The sequence below is a fragment of the Hippichthys cyanospilos genome, chromosome 4 (genome assembly GCF_059441005.1).
Source record: "Hippichthys cyanospilos isolate Australia breed blue-spotted pipefish chromosome 4, RoL_Hcya_1.0, whole genome shotgun sequence".
Classification (NCBI taxonomy): Eukaryota; Metazoa; Chordata; class Actinopteri; order Syngnathiformes; family Syngnathidae; genus Hippichthys; species Hippichthys cyanospilos.
The window spans coordinates 22,131,908-22,151,598 of NC_142372.1; the positions used below are offsets into that span (position 1 = coordinate 22,131,908).

At 42.5% G+C, this 19,691-nt stretch overlaps 1 protein-coding gene and 1 long non-coding RNA gene across 3 annotated transcripts in view; one reads left to right on the top strand and one right to left on the bottom strand.

Annotated features, from left to right (window-relative positions):
• Window positions 1-290: 290 nt before the first annotated feature.
• Window positions 291-10,506, bottom strand: LOC148425014 (uncharacterized). The gene is made up of 7 exons (XR_015865382.1): window positions 10,359-10,506; window positions 3,141-3,215; window positions 2,333-2,519; window positions 1,468-1,628; window positions 1,202-1,357; window positions 778-808; window positions 291-686 (listed from the first exon to the last, which is right to left on the bottom strand). It is a non-coding gene; the product is annotated as an uncharacterized LOC148425014 (long non-coding RNA).
• The window catches only part of ano5b (anoctamin 5b), a 44,716-nt gene continuing 32,881 nt past the window's right edge, over window positions 7,857-19,691 (top strand). For both annotated transcript variants that reach the window (XM_088413224.1, XM_088413225.1), the window contains exon 1: window positions 7,857-8,120. In XM_088413224.1, the coding sequence (XP_088269350.1) occupies window positions 8,045-8,120 (76 nt within the window). In that variant the 5' untranslated portion in view covers window positions 7,857-8,044. The remainder of the gene's footprint in view (window positions 8,121-19,691) is intronic.

A 19,691-nucleotide genomic window follows, 5' to 3' on the forward strand; every position in this document is an offset into this window, starting at 1 on the left:
TGTTGCTAAAACACTAGATAAAGGCATCTTTTTAGTACAGTCCTACTTTCTCAGTTGTTGAATGTGGGGGGGTGCTAAAAATGGCGAGTGACCGATGCTTTAAATATTAAACAAAATACTCATGTATCATGTTTTAACATTCCAGAAACACCAGTGAAAAATGCAAAACTGCATATGTGAAACTGAATGTTTGCATGCACATGGGTGTTTAAAACACTAGACTCAATATTCTTTTAATTACAAAACTGATTGGTTTATTTTTCAAAACAGGCAGTACTAACAGTGAAAGTGCAAAACTATAAGCTTGAACAACAAACATTCTTAAACAAAATACGTCATAAAAAGGGTGAAAATCTACAGGTTTGAACCACTAATTTAAAACCTGCAAATTCCTGCAAGTTTTTTTTTCTTTAATTTAGACATAGTCACTCATCTGGAATCGCTGTTTTCTTCCTCCTCCTCTATCAACCCCCAGCTGCAACCATCTTTTTATAAAGTTCTCTACGTCATGTTCGGTGGCTGTTTTTGTAAGGGGGTTTTTCCTGACAGCAGCTGAAATGAACAACCATTTTAAAAAAGAAAGATTCTTTTAGCACAAAAGACAAGAATAGCAATTATATAAACTGTTGGGGTGGATTTGGGTTGCTGGCTCTTTTAAGGTGTCTACCGGGTACAGGACGGTGTATCTGTAAGGATACAGGAAGAAAAGTTCGTTCAAAGGATCTTTGTACTCAAACAGGTGGAATGGTGAAATGATGATAATGGAGATAAACATACAGAAGTGAGTATTTATCGGCAGATGCAGAGTCTGAAATATCAAATAACAAAGATAAGTATAGACTATAATAGGTAAATTATACATATCAGTAATTGGAATAATATTGAAGCCTTGACATGCAACTGAATATAAATGATCACTTTAACTTAAATACAACCTAAATAATGGCACTTAAATGACATCTTAAATAGATACATATCACACTGCCACAATCAGTATTAACATTCTAATTAGACCGCCATTGAAAAATCCCTAAATATTTATGTGGTCTATGAAGACCTCTAGCGGCCAACAACAATGGCACACATTCCAACAGTAGTATAGGTCTAATATCGCGATTCTTTACGAACATAAATAAGGACGCGAAACAGACATACAATTAACGGCTTCAAACAAATACAATAGATAACATAGAAAACTTACTTTTTTGTCATGAACTCTGTACTTAAACTTAAATGCGCAACTTCCACGACTGTACGAGCGCACGACCGCACGGTGAACAGGACATCACTGACTTTCGCATACGCAAGCATGCAGTCATGTGACCCGGAAGGTACGGCAATCAAACGGTCCACGTAACTGTGCAAACAACAAAACCACACTTTACAATCTAGCAGACACAAATATTTGGGGCCTTTTATACATAAACCATCAGAAATTTGAACGGATACAAAAAGCCCAATATTTACCAATTAGGACAGCCTTTAATTGGAGGGAAGACATTGATATTTTGCCATTCACACCTCTCCAATTAATCTCCTTTGCCAGGCTGTTGGACATTGTTTTTTTTCATTAGACGCCACACTGTGTCTTTGACATCGCTTCCACCAATCAGACTCAGGTTGTTTATCTGAAAAAAAAAAAAAAAAAAAAAAAAAAAAAAAAATATATATATATATATATATATATATATATATATATATATATATATATATATATATATATATATATATATATATATATATATATATATATATATATATATATATTTTAGTTTTTAATGCAAATCATTAGGTAGGGAACGGGTGTACTAGATTATTACACATTCTTTAAAATTGGAAATGTAAACACGGATACATATGATATATTGTATAAAAATGCTTGTGTTTTTTGACGGTATAGTAGGACTGGGACAAAAAGTTTATCAAGTCGGGTGAGTCGACTAATAAAAAGACTGACTAAAATATCTGCCTAATAGCTGTTGCTGGAACTGTTTGCAGAAGCATTTTACCTTTCCCTTTCTTTCAAACAGACACAATAATGCATTATATAGAAAGGGGGGGGGGGGGGGGGGTATCTCCCCCTAAAAACTGAAGATGTTAGAAGTTCCGGATCATTTCAAAATGAAATAGTAATAAAAATAAAGTAATATACATATATTTTTTTAAATGGATCTCTCTTACCACAGCAATCCACTGTTGCTGCATTTAAACTGAAATCATTCATACGTGACATGATACCATGAAAATGTTTATGACAGTAGCATAGAGCCTTGATAAAGACAACATTTGTACACAATGGTGAAATTTCACCCTAAATAAGATAACAATTTACCAGTTTCATTCTGAAATCCGACTCCTGGATTTGGGCTTCAATATTCTGGAGGCCTTGTTGGTCTTTTATGGGCAAAAGACCATCATTAATTTGATAATCAGCCACATCTTGCTGCCTGGCTTTCAGTAGTTGCAGTTTTGCTGGTCAAGTATCATCTCCTGTTTGGTGAGCATTTCACGCATTAGTGCTGAAAAGCAAACAAAGTATATAAAGCATTAAAAAAAAATCTAACAGCTCTTACTCGCCATGTCATTGAATGGATTTGTTTCAATCATAAAAGTAGAACGGTTACGGTAATTTCTTTTCACACTTGACCTTTATATACAGTTAACGACTGACAATATTCAATTTCAACCTCAGTACTGTACCATCTTTTTCTGCTTATCGGGGGTCATTTCGCGGGGGCACCAGCTTCAGCAGAGAAGGGAAGACTTCCCTTTTCTCAGCCACATCGGCCACCAACTCAGGAGGGATCCCGAGGTGTTCCCAGGTCAGCTAAGAGACATAGTCTCTTCAGCGTGTCCTGGGTCGCTCTGGGGCCTCCTCCCAGTGGGACATGCCCTCACTTAGGAGGTATTCTAAACATGAACAGATGCCCGAGCTAACTCAGGAGCAGTGACTCGACTGAGCTTCTCGCCTTTATTTCTAAGGGGGAGCCTTGACACCCTGTGTAAGAAACTAGTTTCGGACGCTTGTTTCCGGTATCTCGTTATTTCGATCACGACCCACAGCTCATGATCATAAGTGAGGGCAAGAAGAAGAAAGTACTTTTCTTGTTAAAAACTCTTTGTAACTAAGACTTTCTTACCTGTTACAGATTGCAATTGTTCTTGATGAGTCCTTAATGGTGTGAGCTTTGAATGTGACCATGGGTTAGGATTATCTAAAAAGATAGAATTATTTTAGTACACTGAAGGAACTTTTTTTTTTTTTTTTTTTGCGCATTAGGAGTTACAGTAGACATTGATCATTGTGTCTGAAAATAGTTAAAGAGAATGGGGAAATTAAAAAAAAAAGTTGACAAGAAAATAGAAATGTGACTCCCTGGACTTTAAGATCATTACCTGGCTAGCAATTATTTTTAAATGAATATTGAATGATGAGAAGATAGCCCTGAAAGGGACAGTGTGTAAGATTTAAACAATTTTTCATTAAAAAGGAATATATTAAATGATTGTAAATTTCAAAAACTTGCAAATGAATGTGTTCTTAAAGACCAACAGTATGCTGTAAATATAAACATAGGTCTAGTTATCATTAAATGATATTATTAGATGGGGTGTGGTGACCATGCGTTTGTTAAAGCTACATAGAATGGTAAATGCAGCACCTCCTGCTGTTCGTGATGAAAAGCGGTCGAAATCTAACACCTTGTCCTTTAAACACCACAGAGGGAAAGGCAATCTCAATTCAACATATTAAAAACATATTTCCTCGTTTCCTCCCCTTTTACCTCATTTCATGGGTTAACTTCAATGAAACTGTAAAATTTGAATTTAAGGCATCTATCTCACATGTTATGAATTAATGAGAAGACTTGGATGTAACCATACCTTTAATGGGCCACTCACAGAGATAATTTTGTTGTTGTTCATCCATTTTCCAATCATCTCCCAGAAGTAGCGACATCCTCAAAATTCAGCGTAATAATTGATTTAGACATGCAAATGCATCATGTCCCATGATTTAGCCAAAGACCTTATCCTCCGTGCATGCCAAGAAGGTAAAACAAACAAAAACAAAAAAACAGCAATTGCCATCTAATTATGTTTTTAAAGAGGCAGCTGGTTGAATCTACTCTGCAAACACTACTGATACCGTATCACTGGTCTTAGTTAACAAACACTTCCAAAGATATCCACTGTGAGGCACACAAGACTTTGAAAAAAAGTTCTCTGACTGTAGTATACTATACTATACTATACTATACTATACTATACTATACTATACTATACTATACGGGAACGGACAACACTATACTATACTATACTATACTATACTATACTATACTATACTATACTATACTATACTATACTATACTATACATTTTCAAAACAAGATCAAATGATATCACATGTAAACCTTAATATTGTACACAAAGCTAGTTTGTTTGACTAGCATTAGCATAAATGTGATCTTGATGAAAAAATTAGCACTTACATTTCTTTTTGAAGTCATGTTTTGAAAGCTTGCTTGTAAGATCCAAAAGAAAATGCATGGAGGGCATTTGAAGCTTCATAATTGATTTCGATATGTAAAGATTTGTCCTGCAAGCAGCCAATTACCGTAATCCTACAAATAAGACATACTTTTTTTCTCCAATTACCTTAACGATACGAGCTAGGGGGCGGATGTCAGCTGGCTGTTAGCAGTCAGTGCTGTTGTAGCAAACGGCAGCTTGTGTTAGTTTAGGTTGTTTCAGCATTATTTTCAATAAAAGAAGCGAGCAGACTGAACCAACATCCGAATCTATCCTCGTTCACACAGGAATATTACTAAAACAGAGAGGATCATGTCATGGTTATGATGTCTCCATCTGCTTCAAATAAAAGCAGCAAGGTATGTGCTCTGGTGCAAGCACACAGAAATGTATTCCATTTGACTCATTGACTGCACAGGCAAAATGAACTTGAACTGCATTAAGAATAAAAGGGAAAACAACTGCTTCGAGCATACACTGGCGCTGTGTTCACTGACCACTCACGAGGAGGGAAATCTGAAACACAATTAACCTGCAACAAATATATAACTGACGTACATGACCACAAGAAAATAATTTACAAAGATGAGATTCATTCTGTTTTGCTATAGTTTTTACATTGTCGCCAAACTGTTGGTGCGTCTTATATACAGTAACATAGAAAATGACAAAATTTAGTATAGTCGGCCTTGATGGATCTTAAGTTGAGGGCCTGTTCTTGTGCTGCCATGATTAACGTCTCTGTGCTGTCTTTCAGCCCATCCTTTTACAGCCACTGCGCTTTTTATCACTGGCACCCCAGTTCTGCAACTGAATGCTGAACTTCCTCACCGGCAGACCCTTATCAGTCGGAGTCCACAACCGCACATCCAGCACCAGGACTTTAAGCACAGGGACACCCCAGGTCTGTGTGCTGAGGCCCCTGCTTTACACACTCTTCACCTTTGACCGCGTTGCCTCCCAAAAACACACCAGCATAATTAAATATGCGGACGACACTACAGTCATCACTGGAGGGGCTGAGACAGCATAGAGGAAATAGGTAGAAAACCTTGTGTCGCAGCAACAATCTCCACCACAACACGGACAAAACCAAAGAACTGATCATAGACTCAAGGTGGCAGGTGGAGCCACACAAACCACTATTCATCGATGGGACTGAGGTGGAGCAGATGGGAGCCTTCAAATTGCTCAGCACCTACATCAGCGAGGATATCACCTGGTCCCACAACACTCGATAGATCATCAAGAAGTCTCAACAGAGACTGTACTTTCTGGGAGACTGATGAAATTTGGCATGTAAGCAAAGACTCTTGAAAACTTCTACATATACACGTTCCAAAGTGTTCTCTCCACTTCCATCACAGTCTGGTACGGCATCACAGTCTGGTACGGAAACTGCATGGCACAAGTCAGGAAGGCTCTCCAGTGTGTGATCAAGTCCTCACCGCCCTCACCCAAGTCCTCTGTGGAGCAGCTTTACCCTCACTGCAGGACATTTACCACACCAGGGTTCTGTGGAGAACACACAGCATCATCAAGGACAAGACACACCCACAAAACGATCTGTTTGAAATGCTACCATCAGGCAGACGCTACAGGAGCCTGAGGGCCAAGACTGCCAGACTGGCAAACAGCTTCTACCCACAAACCATCCGGATTCTCAACAAATCCCTCACGAACTAATCTGCCTCCTACTGCATTCATAAACAATAACTTGCACTAAAATTTTGCACTAAATGATATTCTGCACTACATTATTAGCACCATTGTCTCTGTTTGTTGTTTATTGGTTTTTATTGCTATTTATTTATTGCTTGGTTATAGGGCTGCACGATTGTGGCCAAAATAATAATCCTGATTATTTTGGTCAATATTACGATCACGATTATTAATCACCAACTATTAATAAGATTTTCCAAAAAAGGTCTCAAATTACATCTCGTATGGTATACTAGGGCCTGATGAAGGCAGAGGCTTTTGGCATGGAAAGATGTGGTTAACATTGTCATCTAAAGGCTTTTAGGCTGGAATTGAAACCTGATATCTTATCTCCAGCGCGCCAGTAAAACCAACTTCAGCGCTGTCATCGCGTCTCAATCTAGATGTGTCAAAGAAGACGAATGGAATCCCACCTGCTAGTAGATTCAAACGATTGAAATTCTTCCAAACTTGTTGTTTTTTTTCCTTTTTATCAGACTCCTCGCCCCTGTGTGTTTGCTCGCCGGTGTTCACCAATAAGGCGAACACCAATAAGCAATAGTTCGTCCGACACGTTTTCGGCCGAGTACTTCCACACGGAGAAGAAATAAAAAATTCATCGTGTGGTACAAGTATACATATAACAAGAAATCCCTTGAATCTTGAATAAAATAGTGTGGCAGGATGAATCTGGCTACCGGACCATGAGTTTGGCATCTGTTCATTATTTCATTTTAAGTATTCAATTTAATTTCTGTTATTGCTTAGCAATGACCGTGAAATAGTTCTTAAAACCACTGCACTCTTAAATGACCCTGGTTGACAATGGAATTTATAATGAACATACTTGGGAAGCCAATAGTGAATGCATGTATGTTAACTGACAGATTTTGAGCCCTTTTCACACTCTAAGGAATTGCTATGTATAATTTTCATGCATTCTCACTTGACAGCATTGTGGCGTTTTATCTCTTATGCCCCTTCCTGGCAGAGTTTCCTTTAGTTTTGAAGAGGAAACCAATGGTGGAGAAAGTGTTCTTGGCAGTTTATTACTACGTAATGTTAAGTGAGGAATTGAAATTCACTCTTAAGGTTGTGGCTTTGACTCTTCTAACTTTGCTCTGAGGCTTTTATAAGATTTCCTCATGAGTGCATGGGTTTTCTCCCACCGTCCAAAAACATGTATATACAGTAGCTATTCACACACCACGCCCGGAAGACCTAATCGCTCACTTTCTTGTGACCCAAAACAGGACATATAATTGAGCTGTATGAGATTAGTGAAATTTGAGCAATAATATCTGTCCTCAACAGCAACTTCAGCATAGATGGCGAGTGCTGCTTCTACCCCAAAATTAAGATGCACTACCAATGTAGGCCACAAGATACCGTTGTTGTATACAAATTGCCGTTTTTTAGAGAGCACCTCGTGGTCGAAAATTATTTCCTCGTTTTAAGAGATTTTGCTTGATTCAATCTATGATTAAATTAAGATCTCAATTTCTTGCCTGTAAGTTGTTTTACACTCACATTCGCTGTCTATTTCTTCCACATTGAGCCGATGGAAAGCCTCCTGGCCAGTGGCCACTCCCCTTTTATGAGTACCTTCATTACTCAGGCGACGTCTGGGAGCTTGGAGGGATCGCTTACATCAGGCGTCTTTTACAACGTGCTGAAGATGCTTCCCCGTTTCTTTTATTGACGCTGTGCGTCCATGTTGGAGGCCTTTTCGAGGCGACAGTGCCATTGTGGCATCGCCGTTTTGTGTCTCCCAGTCACACTCGCGCTGACTGTTAACACGGTTGGCCGCAATGAGGAGAATAACGGGCAAGACGAGGGATGAAACTTTGATCGAGCTGCAGAGCGCAGGAGACGTTCACACTGGCGGTAGGCCCATTTGTTTGTGCACACATATCGTTTCTTTTCTCTCTATCTTCATTGATTTGTGTCAAAGTATGCTCAGTCCGCATGAAATCAATTATTCACTAATCAAGTCAACGGTTATATATTAGCGACTTTTATAACGTGACCTTTTTTTTTTTTTTTAAGAAAACTATATTCTAATAAACAACTAGGGTTGTGTTAAAGTCTCAAATGTATTTTGGTGCAAACACGAACAGACTCGTCTATGTGAACTTTGTGCTTTCTCTGAGTAGAGGCTGCTGTTGATATTCATAGTCAAATGCGTTGGACCAGAACTTAGACTGCTTCTCTCCTTTTTTCAATTTTGTTGGCTCAATAATTGCCATTCCAAAACAAATTGTGGGGTCAACCTGAAGTGTTTTTACAACATATAACCAAAGCTGTATGTCAGACAGCCAGAGGGTTGCTCAAACATTAAGAAAGTATTCAAACGGAAAATATAAGTTATTTTTGCTATCCATATTTAATGGGAGTTTTTAAGTGACAGCCAGTATTTCTTGACCAAACACCAAATCGCTTTCATTGTGGTGTGAAACAATAGCCAGCAAACATAGTCCATTAGGGATATTTTACCCAGCTACGCATATGCTTTTAGATGCTGGCTTGATGAAAATGAATCATTTTCCCATTGCTTTTGCATCAATGGCTCTCGTAAAAGGACTCGTTTTCACTTAATGTTCTACGCATAAACAGATGCTTGTATTGTTGCACTACCTTTACATTTCTTACTCCCGCTAAAATAGGATTACCTTCTAAGTGTTCCAAAATATTAACACATATTTACTCAATCCTCTGTTTACATCGCTTTTATCTGCACTGAAAAAAAAAACATGATTCATTTTATATTTAAATAATTTGATAGAGATTAAGATGTTGGCAGGACAGGTGTGAATGCTCATGGTCTGTGGGGAACAAGCACTGGAATGGGCCAACAATGCCACATACTCAACATAGGAAGAAGTGATGACTTCTTATGTTGCAACTCATCAAGTTCACCTAACTCGAATACTTTGATTTCCCTGCAGCCAATTCACAATAATTAAAGCCTTGACGTAAAAAATTCCAGTGTGTGACATACTGGCATAACAATAAGTGAAATAATTCACGATTTGGAGGTAATATACTCTGAATGGCTGATGCAAATTATGAAGTCATTTTTTTTAAAAGGCTCTAATTAAATAATACTGGTTCCTGGTATAAAACACTGATACTGATAACAGTGTTTTCAGTAAAACAAACAAACAAAAACAGACATTGATAGTAAAAATTGCAATGTTAAATGGCTGCCCTCTAGCTTCAGTCGCAAGGGGGCAATTTACCATCCGTTTATACATCAGCCCATGGCACCAAGATTATATACAACACCTAGAAACAAAGCTTCTAAAACCAACAGGGGCTGAGCTAAAAAAGAAATTGGATAACAATACAAAAAAGAAATTGTATACAAATACATAAACCTGTATCCTTTATAACATTACCAAAAGAAAAAAAAAAACAATATAAATCAACTTTCTGCAACTGTTAATTGTATTTTGCAGTGTTTATACGGGTTACCGCTTAGTCTAAAACAGAAAAAAAAATCAGGTGCATCAAAGGTTTTAAAAAAACAAACAAAAACAATATCTTTTCCCTGGGCTCATCCACGCCCTTCATATGTGTTTCACCCGCTAGGTAATCCATTTTAGTGACATCAAACACCATGGCATACGGGCTGTTTCTAATGAATTTGTGGTTCAATAACAAAAATGTGAGGAGCTGGTTTGTTCAAAAGTGATCAGTAAAAACGTCAACTGTCAGGCTGTCATCAAAAGCAAATCTACAATTGTGTCTATTAAAACGACAGTTACGTATGTAACAGTGGTCCTACGAGCCCAGGATGACCGCCAGAGGCTGTGCTAAAACCACGGAATAAGCCTTTGGGCGACCGCAAGACGAGAATGCATACCATCAAAAACGTCATGTATATGACACCAGGGACATATACAAGGCAGCGCCACCTGGTAGTCTGTCCCTCAGAATCTACTCGCGTGAACATCGCAGAGACAAGGAATCCGAGTGACAAGTAACTCTGGCGGTCATCTGGGGCTCATAGACCCACAACGTTACTGTTGTTCTATTTTGCCCCTCCAGACCGCCAGAGGCGGTGCTAAAAGCACAGAATGATGAATAACAGCTAGGTCACGAGGACACCCCAGTACTTACCTCAACCTCACATAGACGACTCCGAGGAGGCCAGGACTACAGACAGAGTTAGGGCGGCAGCAACATCCAAACAGTAGAACCTGGCAAAAGTGCTAGGCGACGACCAGGAAGCAGCAGCACAAACATCTTCCAAGGGAGCCACTTTCAGTACAGCCCAAGAAGTTGCGACAGTCATAGTAGAATAGGCGCGGACTCACGAATGTAAGGGGTGTTCCAAATCCCCGCAAGCATGCGTGATCACGTTAACTCTCTATTGAGACAAACATTTGGAAAGAGGGGAGCCCTTGGAAGGTCCCCCGTACAAAACGAAAAGCTGAGATGAAACAACGCTGGAGCATCCACATAAAAACGCAGTGCCCGCACAGGGCACAAGAGGTCGGCAGGTGTCCCAGCGTTCCCAGACGAGGGCACAAAACGAGCGATGCGCAAAGGTTTATTGGCATAGGAAGAGGATCGCACTTTCGGCACAAAAGCGGCATTCGACCACAGAGTGACCGCGCCCCCATCAGGGTGCCACTTGATGCAGGACAGGGCATGTGATTCCCAACACGTTTGGCCGAGACAACCGCAAGCAAAAATGCAGTCTTCAGATAAACCCACCTGAGAGGCACCTCACACAGGGGTTCAAAAGGAGGCCGGCACAAGGATTCAAGCACCACGTGCAGGTCCCAGGCAGGGGTGCGTGGTGCACTGTAGGGTCGGTGTCGCCGGGCCCCTCTCATGAATGAAGAAACAAGCGGGTGGCGCCGTAACGAATCGCCATCAACCGACACATGGCGGACCACCTGGCAGTGACATAAACCTTCAATGTGGAAGGTGAGCAACCCTTGTCCAGGCAAGACTGCAGAAATTCCAAGACAGCGGTAACAGGACAAGCCACTAGGTCCGCGTCAAGCTTCGTGCAACACGACACAAGCAACCTCCACCTGTTGTTATACAATAACCGCGTAGAAGGAGCCCTGGCATTGACCATACAATAGTGTGCCTGACTGACTCAGAGCAGCGGCTCAGCAATGGTTCGGGCCCCTCAGAGGCCAAACACACACACAAAGTCGAAGAAGGTGGGGATGCTACACTCATCCCTCTTGCTGTGATAACAGATCTGACGGGGCTGGAAGATGCAAAACACAGGCTGTGGATCTGAGGGAACCACATCCGTGCCGGCCAAAAAGGTTCCGCCAGCAACAGTGTGTGGCCCTCCTGAAGGACTCTCCGTAGCACCATCCAGATCAGGGGAAGGGAGGGGCTTATAGGAGACAAAACGGCCAAGGCTGCACCAGGGCATCCAGCCCCAGTGGACTGCTGAACTCCCATCAGGGAGAACCAAAGGAGTCAGTGAGTCAACTCTTGTGGCAATGAGGTCGACCTCTGCCTGACCGACGCAAGCCCATATAGCGAGCAAATCTCCGGGTACAGAGGCCACTCCCCTGGCGCTGGAATCCTGCGAGACGAGTCCGCTACCTGATTTAGGACACCTGGAAAGTAGGCTGCCTGCAGACTGGCTCTGTGGGCGGCAGCCCATTGAAGAAGGACTCAAGCGACCAACAGCAGCCTGATGAACCTGGTACACCCCTGATGATTGATGTGGAAAACTGTCGAGGTGTTGTCCGACTGCAAAATGATGTTCCAACCCCGAAGGAATAGCAGGAAGTGGATACGCGCCAGATACACAGCCTGAAGTTCCAGGACACTGATGTGGTCTGCGGTATCCGCCGATGACCAATGTCCCTGAGTGAATCTGTAGTGCCAAACGGCACCCCAGCCAGAGAAACTGACATCTGTGGAAACCACTTCCAGGCGAGATTGCATCACTCCTAGACGAACACTCGCGGCCACAAAGGCCTGCCGGTGCCACGGGGCCAGCACAAGAAGACAGCGATAAGAGGCACGTAGGCATCGGTGCTGATGTCTCTTGGCATCCAAGTGGAAGCTGTTCAATCACATCTGTAGGGACGAATGTGTAGGAGCCCCAGAGGAACCACCGCGGTGAGAGAAGTTAACTTTCACAGAGCGAGCTCGTCTGGTGGCAAGAGCAAGGACGCGACATCCTCCTCTACAACAGGCATGCGGAGGCGCTCCTGCAACTGTGCAGACATCCCTTCCAATTGGGAAGGCGAAAAAGGCTACCTCAGCCGCTAACCCAGTTGCCCACTGCTAGCCGGAAGCATAACCTCGCTTAGAGGAGGAAGCAGTCTGAGATAGATTGGCAGAGCGGTGTTTCACGCCTCATCTGTGAACAGGCGGCAAGGAGACTGCCAACTCAAGAGCAGGGGCAACGGACGTAGCCTTGTTGGACTCCAAAGAATCGGTTACCTCACCCACGGCCACACTCACCTGCAACAAAGAGACCGTGTCAACTTGAGTCGAGTCATGGCAATGCAAACGGCGTCCACCCCGTGTGTCCGCCAGGACAATGTGACAGCCACAACTGGAGCACAGCACGGAGCCCTCCAAGCGACCGCGAAAAGTGCAACAAAACCTGTCAAGGGAAGAGCCTTTGTGGGACGCAACCGCAGCGAGCCGCAGACAGGCAAGCGATATGGGGCAGAGAGCGGAGGCGAGGTCAGCGAGAGGAACATGTAACAAAAACAGCAACAGGTGCGTAACATAGCCGGTACAGCGGAAGATGGACAATAGCAATTAGCCGAGATCGTGTGTGAAGCGCAAGCAACGCGCCACAGGCGGGAATTGGACAAGGACGGATGACAGAGGCAGCCGCGACGCCGCAAGCTGGCTGGTAAGCAGGCAACACAAACAGCCGCGAAAACTTCACAGCCAGGCAAGAACAAAGCACAAGTTTACGGCAAGTAAGCACATCAGGCCGTGAACTCCATAAAAGGCACGCATAATCAAGTATTAATGCCGAAATAAACATCTCTGAAATAACACCAAAAAAAACGGTTTTCAAAAATCACAAAAGAAGAAACACTGAAAGCAATAGCACACAAATAAAACAACACAACTTACCACGTGATGCAAAGCCACAGCAAACATTGCGCAACCAAACAAGGGTAAACCAACACAAGCGTCGCAGCCACCGAAGGGCGAAGAGTAAACCGCAACCCCGACGGACACAGTATCTGGACAACAAGTGATGAGAGGAAATAAATAAACCACAAAAAGCACAGTACTCATATGGCATGCAAACCACCGTTTTTGATGCTATGCATTCTCGTCTTGCGCTTGCGCGAAGGCTTATTCTGTGCTTTTAGCACCAAGGGGCAAAATACAACTCCTTTGACAGATAATCTGACTGCGATGCCACTAAAAACACTGGCATCAGGTGCCGTGCAAGGTAAAGGGCTTTGTTTTATTTTATTTTTTTTAATTTGGAATTTTTATTCTTTTTTTTTTTTTTTTATTTCATGCACTTTGATGCACATATTTTGTTCCGTTTTAGACCAAGCTGTAACTCGTATAAACGCTGTAAAAAATAATTAACAGTTGTTGAAAGTTGATTAATATTGTTTTTTTTAAAAATTTTGTTAATGTTAAAATGGATATAGGTTTAGGTATACTTCACATTTTTATAGATATTAATCTTATTTATAGTCAGCGCATCGAGTGGGGGGGGGGCGTGAAAAGTTTTCTCTTTTCTCGTGGGGGCTTGGCAAAATATAATTGAGAAGCACTGGCATAACGCAAATGCCGAAACTAATGTTGCAACAATAAAATGATATGATGTTTCCATGCTTTCTTTTTTGACACAGCTCAATATTAATTTGTTGAAAAGCCAAATAAGACCATCACTATCCGACACCCCAAATAGCCCCTCGCATTTAACTCACGGACCTCCTCTTCTTCCTGCTCGTCATTTGCGCAAACATCCTCGTAACTCTTCCACATGTAGTCACCTTCTGACCTATCCAATTTGTTTGAAATGGAGGTCTTCGGAGATGATTTGCTGATCATCTTACTTGGGATGTTCTTTACCCAAGTGATAAGTGTTGTGAGATCAGGGCGTGGAACTTTGCCCTTAACTGTTTCTCCCCCCCTCCCACTGCCGACATCCAAGTGTGCGTTCAAGCACACGTCCAACCTTGCTGACGACTCAGCTGAAGCAGTTGCAGTTCCCTCCACCAAAATCAGTGTTTGTGGGAGGATTTTTTTTTTAATTTGCTTCATTCATTCCTTTTCTGATCTTGTTATTAAACTTTCATTTTTTGAGCCACAACCTCCCAGCCTTCCTGCATGTTTTGGTCCCCTTCCCACACCCTCCTCTACTTGCTATGCCCCGTCGCCATGCCCATGACACCCTTAGGCACCAGTAAACCTGTATGCCATATGGCAAATTGTGTGTGTGTGTGTGCATGTGTGTTAATTTTTAACTTTATATGTATGTATGACATTCCCTCTTGTGTTTTGTTTTTGTTCTTTAACTTGTCAGCAATTTTTTTTTATTTTATTGAAAAAAACAATTTTAATGGCAGAATGCATGCAGTTGCACTTCTGTATGTAATGCTTGTTAAAAAGGTCTTTAATTTCACAGGGGAGAGCTAATAACCAATTACATTGCGATAGGATGAGTTGATGTGAGCAATATGGTAAACAAGATTGGGTCAGTGGCTGTCCTGATCTCCAATTTTTTCAAACTTTACAATGTTCATACAGTCTAAAGAATAAGGTCAATTAAAAATACTTTGTGGCAAAAGAAGAACCCTTTAAATAGACGTAAATAATTTGTTGTAGCTCTGTGGTGGCAATTACATGCTTTTATGATCTTCTTTTAAAAGGATGCATGTCTCTTATACCAACCAAAATCATCTTGTATCATTTATTGGATCAATGAGGTCTTGTTACGACAAACATTGGAACAATGCAAGGTAGATTGTTAGTTTATAAAAGAAAACATGTGCAATTATGTTACATAAATTATACATGCAAGTATGTTTATAAACCATCTTTTATTAAGTTTCAAATTTAGTTTTTCTAAAATATAAGAAATCGAAGGGGCCCTGGGTACCATTTTGGCTTTATTTTGGCCATGTTATAATCTTGTGATCTTGTTCAACACTGAAATGTTATTTTTAGTCCTCATGGTTTGACCTCATGATTGGATTTGTTTCATATTATTAATAAATGTATGTTGTACTTGGCGCACCGAACCCCAGTACACCATGGTCAAACATAGGGGTGTCCATATGTTCACTTGGCACCAGAACACCCTAGGCCGCAGTTCGATTATCGACTTTGTGCTTGTATCATCGGATTTGCGGCCGCATGTTTTGGACACTCGGGTGAAGAGAGGGGCGGAGCTGTCAACTGATCACCACCTGGTGTTGTGTTGGCTCCGATGGCGGGGGAGGATGCCGGCCAGACCTGGCAGACCCAAATGTATCGTGAGGGTCTGCTGGGAATGTCTGGCAGAGTCCCCTGTCAGAAGGAGTTTGAACTCCCACCTCCGGCAGAATTTCTCCCACGTCCCGGAGGAGGCGGGGGACATTGAGTCCTAGTAGACCATGTTACGCGCCTCCATTGTCGAGGCGGCTGATTGGAGTTGTGGCCGCAAGGTGTTCGGTGCCTGCCGTGGCGGCAATCCCCGAGCCCGCTGGTGGACACCAGCGGTGAGGGATGCTGTCAAGCTGAAGGAGGAGTCCTATCAGGCCTTTTTGGCCTGTGGGACTCCAGAGGCAGCTGACAGGTACCGGCCGGCCAAGCGGAGTGCGGCTTCGGCGGTCGCCAAGGCAAAAACTTGGGTGTGGGAGGATTTCGGTGAGCTCATGGAAAGCGACTTCTGGACGGCTTCGAAGAAATTCTGGTCCACCATCCGGCGTCTCAGAGGGGGTAAGCAGTGCACCATTGACACTGTGTACAGTGGAAATGGGGCACTGCTGACCTCAACTCGGGACATTGTGAACCGGTGGGCAGAATACTTCGAAGACCTCCTCAATCCCACTGACACGTCTTCCTCTGAGGAAGCAGAGCCTTCAGGCCCCGAGGTGCGCTTTCCCATCTCTGGGGCTGAGGTCACTGAGGTGGTCAAAAACAACCCTTGGTGGCAAGGTCCCGGGGGTGGATGAGATCCGCCCGGATTTCCTGAAGGCTCTGGATGCTGTAGGACTGTCTTTGCTGACACGCCTCTGCAACATCTCGTGGACATCGGGGACAGTGCCCCTTGATCGGCAGACTGGGGTGGTGGTTGAGTTCAAGTATCTCGGGTTCTTGTTCACGAGTGAGGGTACGATGGAGCGTGAGATCGACAGACGGATCGGTGCGGTGTCTGCTCTCATGTGGGCTCTGCTCCAGTCTGTCGTGGTGAAGAAAGAGCTGAGCCGAAAGGCGACGCTCTATGTTTACCGCTCGATCTACGTTCCTGCCCTCACCTATGGCCACGAGCTGTGGGTCGTGACCGAAAGAACAAGATCCCGGATACAAGCGGCCGAAATTAGTTTCCTCCGCAGGGTGTCCGGGCTCTCCCTTACTGATAGGATGAGAAGCTTGGTCATCTGGGATGGGCTCAGCGTCGAGCCGCTGCTCCTCCACGTTGAGAGGATACAGTTGAGGTGGTTCGGGCATCTGGTTAGGATGCCTCCCCGGACGCCTCCCTGGTGAGGTGTTTCGGGCATGTCCCACTGGAAGGAGGCCCCAGGGATGACCCAGGACACGCTGGAGGGACTATGTCTCTCGGCTGGCCTGGGAGAGCCTGGGGATCCTTCCGGAAGAGCTGGATGAAGTGGCCGGAGAGAGGGAAGTCTGGGCTTCCTTGCTCAAGCTGCTGCCCCCGCAACCTGACCCCAGAGGACAGCGGTAGATGGATGGATGGATGGATGGATGGATGGATGGATGGATGGATGTATCTTGTATATTGTTAACTTGTGTATCTGGACTGGCTGGGGGAACAAATAGTAGTCAGACAGATTTGCTGATTGAACTGCAATAAAAATAAATCTGAACTTGTTACCAGAACTATATTACATTTCTACGAATCTGTGGGAGCTTGATAAACTTCCCGTAGTATGCAGCGAATTTGTTGATGCGCGTATCATAGCAGACCTTTAGCCATGAGTGAAAGGGGAGGAAAAGGTCTGTCCTCACTTGTGCTTTAGCTCTGTTTTGACTGGTACCTCATACACAGCTGCCCAAACATGGATTTATATACTTGACTAACGTGGTAGTGTAAAACATTTAAAGGGCCTGTATCATGAAAATACAATTTTTCAAGCTATTAACCGTATTATAATGTCAATCTCACCCTAAGCACCCTAAGAGTCTTATTTTCTTATTTTTTGCATTTCCAACAATTCTTTGCTTATTCTGCTCTTGTCAGCACTGGCCTTGCCCGAGCAGATAAAAATGGCTTGCGCAAGGCAAGATGCCGATAATATTCTCTCATACCACCTCTACACCACACCCATCGCCTGTGCAAGTGTAAATACACGACCACCTTATCTGAAGAGACGTTCAAAATTTTTACTTTCATTTTCACTACGGAAATGGGGAGCAGAGTTTTGCACTGTCAGCCTAGTAAATGGTAACATTTCATTTATTAGTTACAAAGTTTTAATGTAGAAAATGTCCAAGTGGCAAAAATATGTGTTTGGGAGCACATAGCTGGTCAATTTACACTGTAGTACTTAATTCACACACGGAGCTGTTGTTATGAGTAGTTGTATCACAAGGGGACTGGTTTGATAGGAGAAACAAGTGTTATTGTGTCCAGTATCTTGACCCGTCTTTTGAATTTTATTGTCCCTAAAACGCCTGTTTTTGGCTTCTTCATTCACTTTGCCTCTGACTCCCCTTACTGATTGCCACAACCTTGGCTTTTTGTCATTGTTTATTCATGGACAGTTAGCTTTTGAAATATGTCATGAAGGAGGCGTGGCATCCACACAGTGAGAGGCACTGCTTCTACCAACGAGACGTTTCACTTCTTGGTTGGCAATGTCAATACCAAGAAAGACTCATGTTTAATAAGAATTGACATTGCCAACGTATCAACGGTAATTCACCGCGGAAAAGTTCAAATGTGATGATATGGGCCCTTTAACCCTTTAAGGCCTAAATTCATTCAACTCCAGGTCCAAGTTTCTCTTTGCAACACATCTGAATTTTATCAAACTGTTCTTGGGTTATATGTTTCCATGATGAGGCATCTATTGGCTATTCACACCATGTTTTCTGTGTTGCGATTATATTGTCATGTGTTCTCCGTGCCAAACGGATACTCTTTAAAACGAGCTCATCGTTTACCTGTAGATGCTTTTGAACCTGAATTGTGATTGAAATCTAAACTGTACAACCGTATGCTGCACTTTAATGGCAGTTTCTGGAGTCAGTGCCAACCTGAGCCTGGAATCACTCCACACATCAACATTTACAGACAGTTGCAAAATAAATCAAAACGTACTGTTTTCACCATTGTCCTGAATTTATAAGATAACATGATTAAATGTAAAATATGAAGGGAAACATAAATATAACATATACAAATGGAAACGTGAATGGATATGCAGTATAATTACAGTATTAACTACTTTTAGTAATTATAATTTAGGTCTTCTTTGTTTCTCCATTTTATGGTACCCCCTGGAGTGGCACCTTTTATCATTTGCTTATGCTTCTTCATGGGTGGAGGCCTAAACAGCAGAGATGAGCAATTTGTCAGTACTGCCCGACTGTCTGTCACAGACAGACTGCAATTGCATACGAACTGCCGAATAACAAAAAAAAAACGACTATCAAAGACCGATGCAACAGTAGATTTCTTCCGTCATTTTATTGTATCTTTGTAATCGTCACAGTTAGTCTCCTCGTTAAATCTCTGAAATTTCTGAGAAATGTTTAAACTGTCATATAAGGTGGGTACCTTCCATTTTTTTGCACATCTTCAGTCCACCGACCCCCCTTTCATCATCATCATCGTTAGGCAGTTTTTTTCACGGTGAAAATTGGAATTGTCGGTCTGGTGGTTCGTCAGACAGCCTTTGGTCTGTTGTTCATTTCCGTTGTCAGTTGGCTTGTAATTCTGTCAGATCCTGGGGAGCATTTGTCCGACGGATATCTGACAGGATGTCTTATCAATGATTACAACGACAGACAAAGTGGCTCCCTGGAGCTTTTTCAAAAATGTTTGAAAATTGAAAAAGATGGGGCGGATTTTTTTTAAATGTTTTAATATGGTTTCTGTAGGGGGACAAACGTGACAAAAACATTCTTAATGTTTTCCAATGCTGTCAAAATGTGTAGAATAAATATTACATTTCAACATTTCTGTCAACGAAAAATTACATCATAGCCTGCGACACGCGTTTCTATCAGCAGGGCGGGATGCCAGGCAAGTGGCCGTTGTAAACAAACCGGCGGCCATGAGGGCCGCCCAAAGGGAAAAAG